At 37.3% G+C, this 17,954-nt stretch overlaps 1 protein-coding gene across 5 annotated transcripts; it reads left to right on the forward strand.

The window, feature by feature from the left end:
* The first annotated feature begins 4,684 nt into the window (after positions 1-4,684).
* On the forward strand, positions 4,685-17,313 carry MLC1 (modulator of VRAC current 1). Of its 5 annotated transcripts, XM_063394933.1 has the most exons (11): positions 4,685-4,864; positions 6,997-7,086; positions 8,967-9,020; positions 9,159-9,260; positions 10,874-10,975; positions 11,859-11,930; positions 12,397-12,513; positions 13,210-13,266; positions 14,374-14,496; positions 15,919-16,086; positions 17,239-17,313. In XM_063394933.1, exons 1-11 carry the CDS (start codon positions 4,685-4,687, stop codon positions 17,311-17,313), a joined length of 1,140 nt encoding a protein of 379 aa, XP_063251003.1. The 5 variants fall into 5 exon arrangements, with proteins under 5 accessions (XP_063251003.1, XP_063251004.1, XP_063251006.1 ...); XM_063394934.1 differs by lacking the exon at positions 13,210-13,266; XM_063394936.1 differs by lacking the exon at positions 9,159-9,260.
* Positions 17,314-17,954: the final 641 nt, after the last annotated feature.

The raw sequence follows: 17,954 nt of genomic DNA on the forward strand, positions 1-17,954 counted from the left end.
CCCAGGACAGCCCTATGGATGCGGCACACGAGGCGCGAAATCCTCCTCGGGGGCGCCTCGAGCCCGCGCGGCCGCGGCCAATGGCGCTGCTGGCTGCGGGTCACGGGGCAGCGCCGCGCGCCCCGGGGCCGCCCGCGCGCCCGCGCAGGGGCTGCGCCCGCGCTGGGGGGAGCCCTCAGCGCAGCCTTCGGCCCTGAGCCCTCGGCGCTGAGCCCTCGGCCCTCAGCCGCCAGCGCTGAGCCCTCAGCGCTGAGCCCTCGGCGCTGAGCCCTCGGCCCTCAGCCGCCAGCGCTGAGCCCTCAGCGCTGAGCCCTCAGCGCAGCCCTCGGCCCTGAGCCGCCAGCGCTGAGCCCTCAGCGCAGCCCTCGGCCCTGAGCCCTCAGCGCTGAGCCCTCAGCGCAGCCCTCGGCCCTGAGCCGCCAGCGCTGAGCGCTCAGGGCAGCCCTCGGGGCGAGGAGCCGCCCTCTGCAGGGGCTCAGCTGGCGGGGCTTGAGGGCACGCTAAAGGTGGTGTCGTACGAGGCTGCCACGGAAAAGCTTAAAGGAAAGGGGTGCATTCAGCCTGTACCTTGCTGATGGTGCTGTCCGAAATTGTGTTCGCAGTGTATGACAGCTTTTCTGTGATGGGACCAAGGAGAACCCACGGACAGGGTGTCGCCTCCCCTGGGCTGAGAGCTCTCCGTGGCCCTGGGAGTGACCCAGGCACGGAGTTGCTCCAGTGTGGTGTAAGGGAGTGGATTGGAAGAGAACACACGTGCAAATGGCATCTTGATAGATTATGATGCTCTCAGTAGCAGCCAGTTTCAAAGTGATATTAGGTGGATAAACTCTAGAATGTGATAAACTTGCGTAACAGGAAAAAAACCTGGTGTTTTTGACTTAATATCCTTAATGGAGGAGATGCTGTGGTGCCTGAGGAAATACAATTTTATTGACTTGCCTACTATCTCTCTTACCAGTTCACACAGTGCAGTTCATGTATCTTGTATAAGGCCTCTCTGCATTTTGTTTCATGCTGTTTGTTTCATACAAATACTGTTTCACAAAGCAAAGTTTTTTGAGTTGACGAGCTCAGCATCCCAGTAGTTTCAATAGGAACTGCTACATAAAGAGGAGGTTGAGCACAGCAGTGTGTACTTTTTTGTAGAAATCACAAAATACATTGCCCATGTTGTGTGACTTAAGCAGCAGTTGTCTTCGGCAGCTTTTTTGTAGTTGTATGGATCACTCAGCGTTATTTAGGCAAAGAAGGGCTAAGAAGGGCTAGGAATGCATTTCAGTGGTTTAGCACTTTTATGGGGTTCTGCACAGTTCCTAGAGCAGAATAAATTTTGCACACAGTAACTGAACACAGATTCCAGTGTCTCATTCGGAAGTAACTGAGATGATGCCACTGGAAGGAGAAGCACATGAATGTCTGTAGTCAGTGCTGTTTTTAGAAAAGTGCTGAGGGATTGTTAGCCCCTTTTGGATACACTGATTTAAAGAATTTTAAGTACTGTTTTCTTTCACTGAGTGTCCAGTGGGAGTGCCGGCAGGGGAGTGGTGGCAAAAATGTGATGGATGAAGAGATTGTGTTTCTGGAGAAGATGATGGTTTACATGAAGGACGAATCCAAAGGAGTTTGTATTATACTGGGAGAGCAAGTGTACCTCAAGGGGAACATGACATCAATTTGAAGCTATTTAATCTACATTTTGATCTTGGTTCAGTAGAAGTCCCAAAACATGAGCTCTAGGAAACATGGACTAGAGGAATCAGCTTCAGCAAAACAAAATATGTCAAAGAGCTGGTTTTAAAAGAGGTGAAAATACCGAACAAGGAATACAGGTAATGAGCTAAAGTAGCATAATTAAACATGTGAAAAAACAAGTGTAGTGCAGCTATTAACTCATCAGAAAATGGAAGAGTTGGTCAGGATGCTAAATGTAAACTTCAGAAGTTTCTCATTTGTTGGAATTGTTATACTTGCTGCAGTCTTTGTGTAAAATTCCTATGAATTCTTTAGATTAGGAAGAATCTCTTTGTACAGCACGTTTGTAGCTTATCTAGCATTACAAAGTCTTAGTCATCAGCTTGGGTTCTGGTTACTAGGTTATGGACAAAAAGAAACACTTTCCTGGAATTAGGAACATGAGATGAAGGGAACCTAAAATAAGGGCCCCAGAATTTTTTTAGAGTAAAAACTGAACTTTGAAGTTTAAGTGTTTTTTGTTGATGCTGATGCCAAGTTGATGCAGAGGATACAGTAACTATAGAAGGAACCTGTGTGCAAAAGGGAAATGGGAAATACTGAGAAGTGCACAGGAAAGAAGGTGGGAGGAATTTTTCACTATAACCTGAGAGAACACTGTAATACCATGCTTGAGAGAGGGAACTTCCAGGTACAATACTGGCTGAAACACTTGGAATTGTGACCAAATTGTTCTAGGGTTTGAACCCTGCTCTGGTCAGTGACGGACCAGAGCATTTTTTTTTTATTCAAGGACAGCAGATCAAGTAAGGACCTGAATATCTTACCAATTTTTTGTAAAAAAAATCAAAACCCAAACCAAACCAAAAAAAAAAACCCCCCAAAAAAACCAACCAAAAAAACCCCAAAAAACCCCACCACCAAAAACAACAAAACAAAACAAAAACCCCACCAAAGAAAAACCCCAAAAAGGAACAAAACAAAACCCCACAAACCTTCTCCCTAAACTGATCCAAAGGGTTAAAATATGATTGTGTTGTGTGTCTATGGTAATTTGTGTCCATCAGCACCTAGTATTCGCTGAAAAAGCTGTCAGGTAAGCAATACCCATTTTGTATTAAACCATGGTCTTTGGAAAGTTACAGATAATGGAAATAGTTGTGCAGTGTTTCTTCCATGAGCAGAGGAACAGTAGGGCTTAATTACTTCAGACAGTTCTGCTTGACTGTACAATCCTTTCCCCCCTCTTTTCTAGCACGGTTTACAGATGTGTCTATTGCTGTGTATGGTGTATTAATTCCCCTGTTTAAATCTATTAAAACAACTGTAACGTTTTAATATTCTTTCAGTATTGGTTGACATGATGAAAAAAGGAAAATGTACAGTCTGTACAAACTGAGAAGTTGTGCTGTTCCAAAGTTTGTCTCGCATACTTTGAAGGTGATGCCCTTCAGAATACTGAAGATTTAATTGTGTCTTGGTTACAAGAGTGTTTAAAGTTTAGACAAAAGGCCCTGTCATTGCTGTAGCTGTCAAGGTGCCAACATCTTCAAGATAAAAACGTCCTTTTTCCCCCCCCTTTTCATTGCTTAATAAGCAGGAGGACTGGATCCAATGTACGCTGGCCATTGCATGTCACTGCTGCCTGCTGGATTTAAAATATGTTGTTTGGTCATCTGGGTGTTCTGTAAGTACGAGTGACTGCCTGAAGGAAATGTGCGGGGTTTATCTGAACACTCCACAAGACTGGGGGCAGTAAAAAAGACAAAGAAGTGTTCTACAGTGGAAATAATCATCTTGATAGATGTCTAACCTCTAACTTTTGAGCTTCCCATCTTGTTGAGATACTGTAATACTTGAGCTTTTACCTGATTTTTTTTCTAGGGGAAAGTACATTTTGCTCTTCTGGAGCAAAAATTTGTTTGTTAGATGTTGCAATCACTAGCTATTCTGATAGCTAAAAGTGGTAAACCATGAGGAAGCTTTTATTTAAGATACTAAGTAAGGGGTAGTACTCAAATAAAAAAGAGACATGAAACTTTTAATTTGTTGGTCTGATTTGGAAGCAGCCCTATGAGATGTAGTACAGTCATTTTCTAGTGTGTTCTGTTAATTAAAATTCAGGAGGCATTTTCCTGTTCCCTGGCTTAACTGAAGTTCTTGCTGTGCTTTTGTTCCATATCTGAATAGATGTTGTTGAAAGCCAAAGTGTAAGGGAGAACTTTTCAAAGCCGGCATGACTCACTGAACGGTGAGAATATCACAAAGTGTACGGGCAGCTGTGTTCACAGGGCTGCTTTAAACTGACAGTTAACTTTGCAGTGGAAGGTAAGCACCAAGGTTTTTAACTGTTGAAAAATCTGCAGTAACTCAGTTCTAATATAAGATATTCCTCATGGTATTTTAGCAGATTGGCAAGCCATGAGGTGAACAAAACAGGATGAAGTGAACAAGAGAAATGGTTGATACTAGGTAAATTAGAAACAGTTTGCTGTAGATGAGCTATTGTGATTGTGTGTATTCTTGGGACTCATAGGGAGGTCTGTCATTTTAGATAGCTGAGAAAAAGTGTTGAAATCAAATGGAATTTATATTGAAAGCTGTTTGGTTATCTTTACTGTCCTAGAGTTGAAAAAAGCTTTGGTTATAGAGGTATGCACTAACTAAACACCTCTAAAACCAATTCTTAGATCTTGAAATGAAAACTTACTGAGGTATCATAGACACATAAACATTCAATTTGTTGGTACTTATACTGTATTGTTATGAACTGTGGCTGTAGGATGTAATTTAATTAAGGTGTGCAAGTAAGTTGTTAGAAAGCTTGAATATTTTGAAATGTAATACATCTGGCACCTAAATATCGCTTTTATTTATCTTGTTTTGAATACACAAAAAGCCTAGTTGAGCACTGATCTGAGTATGTGAAGGATCTAAATTATATTTTTTCTCTTTCTTTCAATTTGCATTATTACTGTTTTATTGAAGTGTTATGACCAGGGAAGAAGGTTACAGAGAAGAATTTAGCTATGACAGGATGCCAACTTTGGAGCGGGGAAAACAAGAGAATGGAAATTATATACCAGATATCAAATCCAGTGACCTTCAGCTGTCAAAGAGGCTGCATCCTTGCTTTAGTTACAAAACATGGATATTTTCTTTGCTGATGGGAGTAAGTACTTTAAATGATAGCAAATTTAAAAATACAGGTGAGGCCTTAGTGCCCAGCAATCTGTTCTGCTTAACATCATTGGAAGACTGAGAATTTCGTCACTGATAGTATTGAAAATAAATATTTATAAAAATAGAAACATATTTAGCAGATTTGGAATGTAGCACTTCATTGACTGCTGGTAATCTTTGACTGTTGTTTACTAATCAGAGAAGGTATATGAAGGCCTATTTTTATCATTAATATTAATCATATAAGCAGGGAATAAGTGTGGTAAAGTAAAGTAGTGGTAAATATCTGCCCATGTCTATGTATAAGCAGTGCCTTTTGGTAGAGTATATAAAGTATGGGGACCATATGCATTCTTTTAAAAATATTTCTCACTATTACATGTGCCACGGCTGCCATGATAGCATTTTGGCATTAAAAATATGTGTAGAACTTGATTGCCACGTTCATCTATCAAGGTTCAACAGCCACATAATTATTTGGTATAATTGTTATGTACTGAGGTATATACTTGTGTTTGTTACATGAACAACACAGTGGTTTGAATTTTTGTGTCACTGCTAGAGTCACAGGATACTCATCTTGCATGTACATCATATGCTTCTCCATGTTCTGAGCCAAGTTAATTAAACGTCATTACAGCAATTAAAATCTGATGTTTTCTTTTTCTGTCAGCTCGTGTGTTTTGAAGCGTAATTTTTATTAAGAACCAAGATTGTCTCACTGTTAATATGGTAATTGCTTGTTTTTGCACAGTGAATAAAAGTATTGCCTTATTTTTGTGGAAACAGCTGAGCATTTTTTCCTTTCTGACAAACTGCAAGGCTTGGATTTCCTTTCAGATGTACTGTCACATGAAAAGAGAGCAATAGAAGTGCTGGGTTTCTTCGCATTAAATTTTCTCAAACTTAATTATCTAAAGGGACAACTGTCTGTAATTTAATAAGTTCTGAATTTTTGGAGATTATAATGTTTAATGATCATTTGTTGAAGTCATATTATCAAGAAGAATAAATTTCATGGAAAAATTAAAATGCAGTTTTATTAATAAACTCTTAGGTTAAATTCCAATTAGATTTTTCTCCCAAGTGTTTAGTCTCTACCAACCCTTCTGAAAGACAGTGTCCAGAAAAGAAAGTCTGTATGCTGAGCAGTGTAAGTCATAGTGAACAGGACAGTCAACTTCAGGGAGCAGTTGCAAACTGTAGAGTGACATCAAAGTGGCTGATGGGCTGGTTTTGTGCAGAAACAATTTGATGAGCTTCAAGCACAATTTCAACTTGTGGTCCCATAGATTGTTCCAGCCTGCCAAAATTCTCTGTGTGTGTGTTTGTACATACATGTACGCTATCCTTATTTTCTGTCTTTTTTTGACAAGGACTTTTTAAAGACCCAAATATTTTTCTAACATGAAAAAAAATGCCCAAATTAAAAAAAAAAAAAAAAAAAAAGAGCCCTTCTGTCTCTTGCCTTCCCCAGCCTCTTCAAAGAAATGGCTACTCAGAGAAATGACAAGGAGAAACAAAATAATGCTAGTAGAAGACACTAATCACTTATTTCAGAGTGTGTAACTATGATAGTTATGAAATAAACTGAAGACTTATTAAGGGAAGAGGAGCAGTTGAACATTGTTGGATGTGCAGGAATGAAAGCAGGAAGAGAACTTGGAGGGATGCAGGAATATAGTGGAAGAAACTTCACTAATGTACCCCAATACTATTTTTGCTGCTGTGTTCTAGTTGGCAATTTCCCAGCTGCCCATATGCATAATGAATGTTGGTGGAGTCAAGCAGAGAATGCAAAGTAGAGACATAGCTGAGGTTTCTGAAACATTTTTACCACTAAACACTGCAGTTACCTTTTGAGTATTTTACTGAGGTATTTGCCAGGTCAGGACAAATGCTTGATTTGAACATGAACATGGTTCATTGTTAGTCTTGGTAACCAGCAAAACATCTTCAGAAGTCAGCGTATTTTGATATTTTTCTTCAAATTTATTCACACAAAACCTGCATTCTTAAAAGTAGCTCAATTTGAAAGGGATTGATTACTGATTTGTCTGACTAGTTGTTTTTTAAAAAAAGTTTTATTCATATACATTTATTTTATTTTTTGCTTTGCAGACTTGCCTCCTTATTACTTCTGGATTTTCACTATATCTGGGAAATATTTTTCCATCTGAAATGGATTATTTACGTTGTGCAGCAGGTTCAGTAAGCATTCTTAATTATTTGCTGTGGCTGTTTGACAGCAAATGCAATAATAAATATTTTTTATGGGTTTATGTCTTTATTCTGTCTTTTTCTACTGCTAATTTTCTTCGTGGAAGATTTAATTCTATTTAACAGTTCATTAAATGGATTTTCATTACATAGTTAAAGGAATAACAGTTGTCATAAAGACAGCTGGGTTTGTGTTACCATTTTTGTTAATCAGCTCACCACTGGCATGCAATATTAATCTACTGAGCAGTTTTTCTGTGCTTGATTTTAAGAAAATTTTTATTGCTATGTATTTGGGAAGTCTCCTGGCTCTATGCTATCAAAATGTATTTCATTTGAGATTTTATCTCAAAGTATTAATTTTTCACTTTATTTTGCCATAATATCCAAGTACTGAAGCAGACTAAAGTTCTCTTGAATGTTATTATTTTACTAGTAAAGTATGCATTAAAGATGGGTGACATTTTCCAGAGCCCAGTATTTTTTTACTTTATTTTTAGGAGTGAATATATGTTCACTATGTTATATGCTTAATTTGTGCTTTAGATATTCATAAGTCTCATGTACTTGCTTTGTTTATGGAAGTGTGCTGTTCTGTCATTGTTATTTTCTCAACTTGATTTATGTATTTGTTTTTAAGTTAGGTCCAAAACTAATGCTTTACTAGAAACAAAAAAGTCCCAGGAGCTGCTCTGTGAATGAGTTATCACTTGGGTTTCCACTAAAGGTGTTGAAGTTGGAGGAGTTTTTGAAGTCAGTATCCTCGCAGATACCTTATTCTCTGAAACATTAGTGTTAGCTACTGAGATGTCTCTTTTTCTGCCCCTGATCTTGACTCTTTGAACTTCATGTTTAAAAATTTCCAGAGACCTGGTAGGTCTTTGGATGCAGATGTTATCACACTGGGTTTGAAGGTGTGTATGTCTGGTGTCTGTATGTGAGGAAAGTTTGGAGTTCCTGCTGCAGATGATGGCATGGGTGCAGTCAGAAGAGCCTAGAGAGATGTGGAGCCAGCTGGCCACCAAGTGTCTCATCTAGCCTGGAGCTGAATTGCTCTCTAGAGTTTCACCGTCTGGACTCGTAGTAGGATTCAGTTGCCTGAACTTAGTCTTGTAGAGTGCTAGAGACTCCTGTGTATCCAGGAAATAAAAGTGTGAGAAGAGAATTAAAAATGTAGAATTTATTACATGATTCATTATTTAACATAAGAATATTTTTAATATAATTTTGTGTAAAATAGAGTTGGATCTGTAATGGAGCCATGTCTGTTGTGGGAGAGAGCAGCTAAGGGATAGAGAAATTACTTTGTGAGGCTTTTCATTTGTGCATGACTTTTCCGTTTATCTTTGCCCTCAATGGAAACATAGTTCCCAGTGAGCAGAGTGGACATCCCAGGCACAGTTCTCCAAGTGTATCTTGACTCAACAGATTTTCACAAGGTTCTTCAGAACTGTTTTGAGATTGGGAAAATTTTAGCTTACTCAGCCAAGATGATGTCTGTTTAAAGAGTGTGCAGGCTCATTTTGGGAGTAGCACTGTTTTCTCCTACTTAAGGATCTCAGGTCTTCTAGAGTTAAACTAACAAAGGCATGAAATACCTTATAAAAATTCTTTCTTTTAGTCATCACATTATGCTGGGTAGTTAGTCAAAACTGAGGGATATGGAAGGTATATCTAAACTTCTTGTAATCCTCAGACACTGATTGTGATTAACGAGCTCAGTCAAATGACACATTTTCTTCAGTTTCTTATCTTCTGTTTGTCTAAGTGTACTGAAATATGAATTCAGACACATAAAATACCTCTATAAAAGTATATTTAAAATGCATTGTGCAGAAGATCCCACTAGTCTTCTCTTTTAATTTTCCCAGTGTATTCCTTCAGCAGTTGTGAGCTTTGCTATAGCAAGGAATAAAATTAATGTGGTAAGTATGAAACTTCGTTGTCAATTTTACCTCTCTCTTTCTCTCTCTGATTTATCTATATATATCTGTGTGTATGTGTGTTCATATTCCCTCCATGTTTAAACTGAGAGAGAAATCCATTTTGAAACTGTTTTTCAGATACCAAATTTTCAGATTCTATTTGTCTCTACATTTGCTGTTACAACAACGTGTTTGATTTGGTTTGGATGCAAACTTGTCCTCAATCCATCAGCTATAAATGTAAGTTACTAAAACAGTTACTAATTGGGATACATTTATCTTTGTTAAAAAACAAGGCAGGGAGGACATTAGGTGGCTGGAAATCACATGTCGTTATTTTGCTGCCAATCACAGTGTTCCTACTTGGTCTGTGAGGGGGGAGATCATACAGCAGTAGCTTTACATTTCTCTTTGCCCAGTGTTAGTTACCTGCAATAATATTCACAAGAATCTAATTTATTTACTGTTACCTTTTCATTTTTGTTATTTACTTCTTGTACCTAGGACTAAGTGAGGTAGTCCATCAGTTTAGTTACGGTACTTCTGGACTCAAACTTGTGCATCTTCTTGGCACTGCACTGCCAGGTGTGACGTGTGGCCTTGCCAGCTCACACCAGTATTAGTGCTGTGTCAAAACATGTCTAAATCATGGGAATTTATAATCTGGATTAAATTGTTCTGCAGGCCACACACGAAACCTCTTCTTTTTCCTAAAGATTCCTGTGCCTTCATTGTAGCACATTTTCTGGAAGTTTATCACAATGACATTTATTGCTGTTTGTGGAGTTAGTACAACTGTACAGCCTGTTGTGTACAGTAAAGCACATAGTTCCAATTATCATTTCCTAAGCAAAAGTGAATTTCAGTGTCCAAAAAAGCCCCCTAAATCTGCCACTTACTACATTTTTTCAAAAAACACATGCTGCAAGATATGTGTCAGAAAGACCCAGTTTTCATCATCAACAAAGCAGGTCTGATATGAGGAAACAATATAATTCTGTTCTAAGTTGCTGAGCAATGGTTTGCTGTAATTGTATAGGTTTGGAATAGTGTGAGTTCTTCCTAGATTTTTTGTACTTTGTCCCAATGGCCTGACTGATTACCAGATGTTTTCTTGGGCTGCCAATGGAAAAACATGGTGCTTTTGAAGACAAGGGAGATCCACTCTGCCTAACTTGTATGTCTCTAAGAAATTATTCAATCTATGTAGTGTAGGCATCTACCTCTTTTCAAGAGAGTAATAGGGAACAAAAGAGCAGTGTTAAGTATTGCATTCACTTATTTGTGTCTTAAATATGAGCAATGGCAGCATCCATGTTTTTGCACGACAGTGTAGTCTGCGAGAGTCATGAACCCATGAAGAATGTCTTTACTAGGACTAAGCAGGGCACAGAACTGGGATCCTTGGTGCAGCTTTTTGGTTTGTGTTTTTATTCAGTATCCAAAATGGTAGGGCACCATTTGGGATTGCGACCTGGGAGTTGCAGCCTGGGGCCCTGCTTCCCCGAGAATCTTCCATTAATTGCTACAATGTTCTGTTTTCACATGGGAGGGCCTGCAAAAAGCAAACGTACCCAGCAAACTCCCTTATCATAAGCTTCTCTTCTGGAAGACAGTGATAAAATCTTCAGGCAGAATATTTCCATAAATGAAGTAAATATTTCTTTCTTAGTATTATGTTTTTCTTGAAGTTTGTCAAGAGCCAAGAAAGTAGTTAACGAAGTAGGTAATCAGTAGATGTGTCTAAATCTGACAGAAACTAGACAAACTGCTTAATCATGCTAGACTCAGCCCCTTCCTTTATTTTAAATATGGAAGACATAACTCATTTATGTCTGGGATTTTACTGACAGATAAATTTCAACTTGATTCTACTTATTCTGCTGGAAATCTTCATGGCAACTACTGTGATCATTTCAGCTAGGTCTACTGAAGACTGCTGTACAAGGAAGAAAGTAGGTACCATTAAGGGTTGTGGGTGTTAAAAAATATTCCATTTTCCTGTATTGCATATGCTGACAATTTATTGGCAACTCCAGTATATAACTTGGCATGCTAAAACTATATTTGAACTATAAATAAAAGTACCATACTAAAAAATTATTGCTTCTTTTATCTTTTAAAAGTGCAACGACCCCTCTGCAAATTTACCTGTTGAAAATGATACAGCACAAAGTTCTTTGAATATCTTATGAATGGTCATGGCAAATGTTTCACTTCTGTTTTGTAGAATGAAACTTGATGTGTGAAACATTACTTACATTACAAGTACTATGACTTGTATGTATGCAAGCAAAGCTTTTTGAGGCCTGATGTAGAGAAAATATTTGTCTTGTATGCCAGTTTGTTGGTATCTGGACTGTGAATCTTGGCTTCAGGACCTGGGGCTATTGATAAAATTTTCTTTATTCACAAGTGCTTTCCCAAACTACATCTTCATTTTCCTGCAGCAGTACTTTTATATAGGAATGAAGCAAACATGCTGTGTCAATCGATATGCTAATTGATAAATTGGGTAGTGCCCTTTCCTACTTCAGCTTTTGTTGATCCACATCTGTAAAATCTGAAGGCTCAGGAAGAAAGTATATTCTTTGAAGGTGAAAAAGGGAGACAAGATGACAGTATTTCATTATTGAATGGTGGGTGTGGAACAGCTGATCTGGGACTAATTAATTTGGTTTTAATGTAATTGATGTGGTCTGACACTGGAAAACACAATGATGTGTCACTGTCACCTGTTGCACACCTCCATTAGGATTATAACAGGTTGTACAAGATATTAAAAAGAAATGCATAGCTTTGTTTATTTTTTATCATGATTTTTTTATTCCCCTCTAGAATACTGCATATGACAGTGCCATTGTTTTGAGCAATGTCAGCTTTCCTGCTCGAATTCTGAAGTCATACTCAGTAAGAAAAATGTTTCATTGAATCAATTTACTACTTCATCTTTCTAAGTGCTAAGGTTCTTTAAAGCGAGGAGGAGATCCGTGTAGTTAACAACTGAAAGAATAAAGACAAAAATGAAAGATATATAGTAAAATATTTCCTTTTAGAAGATTGCAGGATAAATCATAACTGCTCTTTATTATGGGAAGGAGACTACTTAATGACTTAAGGATAAATGGTGTAAACTGAACTACTTTTTGAGGGAGCTAATAAGTGAAAGTATAAATATGTATAATGAAACTGATCTTGTTTTCACTTAAGCTGGCTAACATTTTGCCATATTTTAGATATGGAAAACATAGACTTTATGCCCAGCTAGTAGCATAAATGTCTTTTATTCTTTTCAGTGAAGTCCTTTCTATATGCAAGTAGGAAATTTCACATTCAAATACATTGTTAATAATTTGTGTGCTCTTATTTGTTTTAGGTAATTGAGGTGATTATTGGAATTTCATCAGTATTTGGTGGAATAATTGCTTTGAATATGGATGTTCTAGTTTCAGGTCCATACCTCTCAGTAACATTCTTTTGGATTTTAGTTGCTGTAAGTACTGCAAATGGAAGCTACTCTTTTAAAACAATGGCTTTTATTCAATTTTTTCCCACTGTTCCCTATTGGAGTATTTATTTGGCTTTAATACTGCTTGGGAATTGCTGCTTAGCAAATGAATTAGCATTTCAATATACTTAATATATTTATTCAATATTTTTGATTTGTTTTGGTTTGCAATACTTCAGGAAAGTGTTCTGATACATTCTTAGTCCTCAATTCAGTAAAATGGAAATGAGTATTAAAACAAGGGTATTAGAAGTGAGTTGTATTGTCAAAAAAATCATAGAATATTTCAGGTGGCAAAAAAAGAGCTGAGTTTAGTTTTAGCATGGTAGAATCCCTAGAATATCTTATGTAACCTCTCAGTTTTAACTGTTTTAAAAGTGTGAGACTGTTCTTGGTAACCCTTATCCCTGTAACAGCCTGTACCCAGGAGCAGTGGATTCATCAAAGATGGTGTGCCACTTGCCACGAAGGAACTGATTGAGAAAGATGACAATGACCATTAGGTTTATATATGTGCCTGTAAAATCTCTTTGCATGAAGTGGAAAAAGGTCATAAACAAGCTTTTCAGCATTCAGAAATCACAAAAGAAAAAAGCTGTGAATAGTGGGAATTACTGTAACTCAATTGTAATCTTTGTAATTTTCAAGTCAATAAATACTTTGTTACACTCTTTTGTTTAGTGCTTTCCAAGTGCTATTGCAAGTCATGTAGCTGCTGAATATCCAAGTAAATGTCTGGTAAGTGTGTAAATTCTTGGATTTTGTCATTAGAAAGGAATAATGCTAAGAAAGTCTGCCCAATAGTGGGCACTAATCAAGTTTGCTCACTTGTTTTTAGCTACTTCTACAAAATGTGACAGAGATATGTAGCAGGAATGTTAGCTGATATCCCTTGAAAGAACTCTGGTAGGTCCTTTGGAGGATTAATTTCATCAGTTCTAGAAAAGAATTTGAAGAGTTTGATTTTCTTTTTTTTTTATTCTGTTTTGTTTTTTTTTATTTTTTGTAACTATTCATTGGGAAAAGATATTACTATAGAAAAATGACATGCCTCATATGGTATGCTAAGAACTGCTCTCAAGCTCCTGAAATGAGGTTCCCTTTTTCTTTCATTATCACTTGTGGTTTCTGAAAGAAAAAAATCAGGTGTGCAGGCTGCGCTGGATCTAGAACCTATTTTAAACAAATTCTTCATCTTCATGATTAGCAACAAGAACTAATAGTATTCAGTAGAGTGCATTTATTCCTTGAATGTTCTAGATGTGTAGTTAAGGCTCCTTAAAATATCTCTTCTAAGTAATAGTCATGTGACTATATTTAAGTGAGTAATAAGGCATAACCACAGTTGAAATCAGAATATAATCCTGTAGGGGTGATATTTGAATACAACTCAGCTGCTGTTGTATGGCAATAAATTTTCCTCAGGGCATTCAAATTTGTTTGCATAAGGTTTTTTTAGGTTGTAAGTTGACAGTATCTGTGGTTGATTCTCATTACTTCATATAAATTGAAGAATAAATGGTGGCTTCTGCACTGGCTCTCCAGACTGGATGTTGCTTCTTCTGTGTGCATATGGAAGGCACTTGTAAAATAAATCAAAAATGTCATCGTCTGTATTGAATGAAATATGAATAACAAGCCAACAGTGTTTTGGCTAGGAAACTTGGGTTATTCAAAGCTTCCTTCTGTATCTCCATGAAATGTGGATGGCTCTTAGTATTTGTCTTTTATGTATAATCTTACACAGTTTTACACATTTCTGTTATGCTTGCTTCAGAGACATAGCTCACAAATCAGACTTAATTTCTTAGATTATTATTTAACATTTATTATCTTATTTTTTAGGTTGAGGTGCTGATTGCCATTAGCAGTGTTACCTCTCCTTTGTTGTTCACTGCTTCTGCATACTTATCCTTCAGTATCATGCAAGTTGTTGACATCTTTAAAAGTTATCCACCTGCTGTTAAAGTATGTGTTTTTATGCAATTGAAAAATGAATGTTACAGTAGCAAGGCAGTAGTATATTAGGAATATATGAAAACAAGCTACTGCATTATAAAGATTAAATGAAATGTTATAGAAATTATTTAAAAACTCTTGTTTAACTTGTGATATAATTGAAAGTATGTTAAATCTATTGGCACCCTGGAATTGTAGTTTTAAAAAGAGGATTTTATACTAAAGTTAAAAAAATATACAGTATGCTAGACTTCTTGAGACTTTTACAATTTGTAGTATTTAAATTAAAGATTCTAGGTTTCCTTGAAGAGTACATTTTTCTGTTCCTTAGGATGTTTACCAGTCTTTGGGATTGTAAGTTTACACCTGGATTCATTCGAAGTCTGGATTAGGACAGAGAAGAAAAAGTGTGCAAAGTTTAAAGCATTTCAGTGTGAAATGTTACCTGTGCATTGCTGAAGAGCTTTTTAGGACTCTACTGGCAAAGCGTTTGCCAATCCCTGATGCTGTTCAAAGAACCACTTAGGGGCATTAGACCAATGTCATTTAGAGTCTTTACTCTTAGTATCCACTAGTCATTAAGTAGTTTTGTAACTTTAGAAGAAAAGAGGGAAAATGTTTATTCAATTGATATCTCAGGGACTGGAAAAGCAACTTCCGAGTATGTGATCCTGTTCTACTTCTGGAGGATTGTACTGTGTTGTTGAGCCTCAGGAATGGCCACAGCTTTCATACCCTCTTTAAGCAGCTTCTCCTGTCACACATGTTGGAGACAGATGACTACACTGTCTAGACAGTTGCTGTGACCCTGCAGAGCATTTCTTACATTCTTTGCTTTGTGTCTGGTTGCATCAAGAGAGGGCTGCTCTGCACAGGGCAATGAACCATGGAGCAGGAGGTAACAGCAAGGCAGAAAAAGAATGGTAGCTTTAGTGGCAAGCAGGGCACTGCTACAGCACCCCAGAAAATAGTAAAGCAAGGCAGGTCCAGCCATAGTAGCCAGGTTCAATCAATGGTTCAGTGATTGCCAGGTAAATCCACAGTACTGAGGCAGACCCAAGGTCCACCAGGAGCTCAGGTCAGCAGGGCAGGGTCAGAGCCAGCAAGGCCCAGGGCCAGGCCCAAGCATAGCTGTGACATTGCTCAGGTCAGAACCAGCAGTAAGACACTGTTTTAGAGGATGGTTTCCTCAAGTCAGTTCTGTTTCCAGAGGAAAAGATAATTTGGTGAATTGACATTTTCTTAAAAGTTACAGATCTCTTCTACTTTCAGCAAACTCAGGCACTAAAATTGTAGTTGAAACTTTATGCTGAAATAAGCCATATATTATAATTTCTTTTAAAAAATCTAGATAGGAATCTTAAAAGTATAGAGATGGGAACATTATAAAATATTTTATTCAAGTAGTTAACAACATATGTCTATTTTCAGCAATCTTATGATGTACTCCTGTTGCTTCTGATGTTGATGCTGCTAATTCAGGCATGCCTGACTATTGGAACTGTTATACAGTGTGTGAATTACAAGACAAAAATGAAACTACAAGATTCAGCATGGACACCATCACAGGTTAAAAAACAGGAATACAGAACAACAGAGGTTTGTATTTATACCCACTAGAAAATTTGAAAATATCTATTTTAAAATACTCTTTTTTGGTAATGTTTTGTGGTCTTAATTACTGATCTTCATTCAGACCACAATTAAAAGCTGTTCTATGAAACTTAATTTTGTAATCAAGAGATAATAGTTTCCTGGTTAGATGATAACTGAACATGACATAGGGCACAGAACTGTACCCCTTAGGCTTTCCTCTGCTGTACAGAGCTAGACGTTGTGTCCTTAAAGACTGAAAGAGTAACTCATTGTTACTGCACTTGAAAAAGAGAGTGCTGGATTTAATCCAGCACTGGGAGCAGAGACTGAAATCAGTCAAGTCAGTAAACAGCTGTTAAAGCAAAGTGGAAGCTTTGGAATTATGTCCCCTCAGGCTGGTGAGAATATTTGATGTAGGTTGCTTATTTTCTGGATGTGTGTCCTGAGACTTAGGTTCTGTACAAAAGATGAAGCACAGCAGCAATTCCACTGCTGCAAGTCTTGTTTTGGAGCATGGGTCATGGCATGGCTCAACAGATCTCTGCTGGGGATTATTTACAAAAGTGTTCCTGGTTTGTGAGTCGCTGAGAAATTAAGCTTGAGTTAAATGCTGAAAGGAGCACTTTCTCTGCAAAAGCAACACTTTTTTTGCTTAGCTTTTAGTGTTTAAACACATGAATAATGTTAGAGGTGAAGTTGCAAGTCCCTTTGGCTTCTCAGAAGTCTGTGTTCTTACGCAAGGCCTTACTTTGTTTGTGTGTATGTAGGTAACTCTTGCTTCAATTGCACCACAGGGGGCTGCTTCTGGCAGTTAAAGATTGAGGTGTGAAGAGTTTCAGTCATATTTTAGAAAAAAATCTTGAAAATACATCTGAAGTAACAGGTTTGAAGTAGGAATTTGGCCTAAGTTTTATAGGCCCAAATGTTTAAAGTATTATACAATTTACAGTGTTATATTTTATATCCTAAATATAAACTCTATAATATACAAAAGTATACAACTTACAAATGTATAGAATGTTTTAATAGCTCTGACTTTAACTATTCACATTTGTATTCTCCTGGCTTCTCTCAGATGTTTATTTGCTTGAACTTCAGTTTTAAAATGAAACATTTTTTCATGTTTGCATTTGTCTGAAATTTGTTTACTTTTAGGTTTCCAATAATACCTTAAAGGATTTTGACAAAGATAAAGCTTGGAAAGCAGTTGTGGTGCAGATGGCTCAGTAGTTTGGATTCTACAAATGCAGCCAACCCAGAACAATCCAATAAAATAAATCAACTGTTTGAATTAAGGTTTAAAAACTTTTCCATTTTTAAACAGCAATATAGTTGCAGCAGTAGGAGCCATGGAATAACACAGTAAATGATGTATCTTTCTAATAATTTTATGATTTGTTGATAATATTTTTAACACGTGTCTTTTCTGTTTGTATCTGTAGCCTAGTGTTTAGAAAATACCTTTAGAAAAAGGTAATGAGTCACATGGATTTATGCTGATGACAAAGTAAAATATTGCAATATGTAGTAGGCTTCATATACTTGCAAGAGATTGTTATAACTGCAATTATGCAGTCAGTGTGACTGATAAATGCTTTTGTAAAGTTATGAGTACAAGTCATAATTGATGTTTTTGCTTATACTTCACTTTTGTAGGAGTTGTAAAGTTGTTCTGCATCTTATTGCTTTTATATAAATAAAAGTCTTTATTATGTGGAAACTCGGGAATGTGGATTGACATTCTAATCTGAGAGGTGACAACATAATATTCTTTCCCATTAAAATTCAATTTCTGGACTATTAAAATGGGAAGAGGCTTTTTCTGAGTGCTGGGACACATAAGGTACTAGCTAAAAACAAAAACATCCAAC

This window comes from Prinia subflava, chromosome 4 (assembly GCF_021018805.1).
Source record: "Prinia subflava isolate CZ2003 ecotype Zambia chromosome 4, Cam_Psub_1.2, whole genome shotgun sequence".
NCBI classification, from domain to species: domain Eukaryota; kingdom Metazoa; phylum Chordata; class Aves; order Passeriformes; family Cisticolidae; genus Prinia; species Prinia subflava.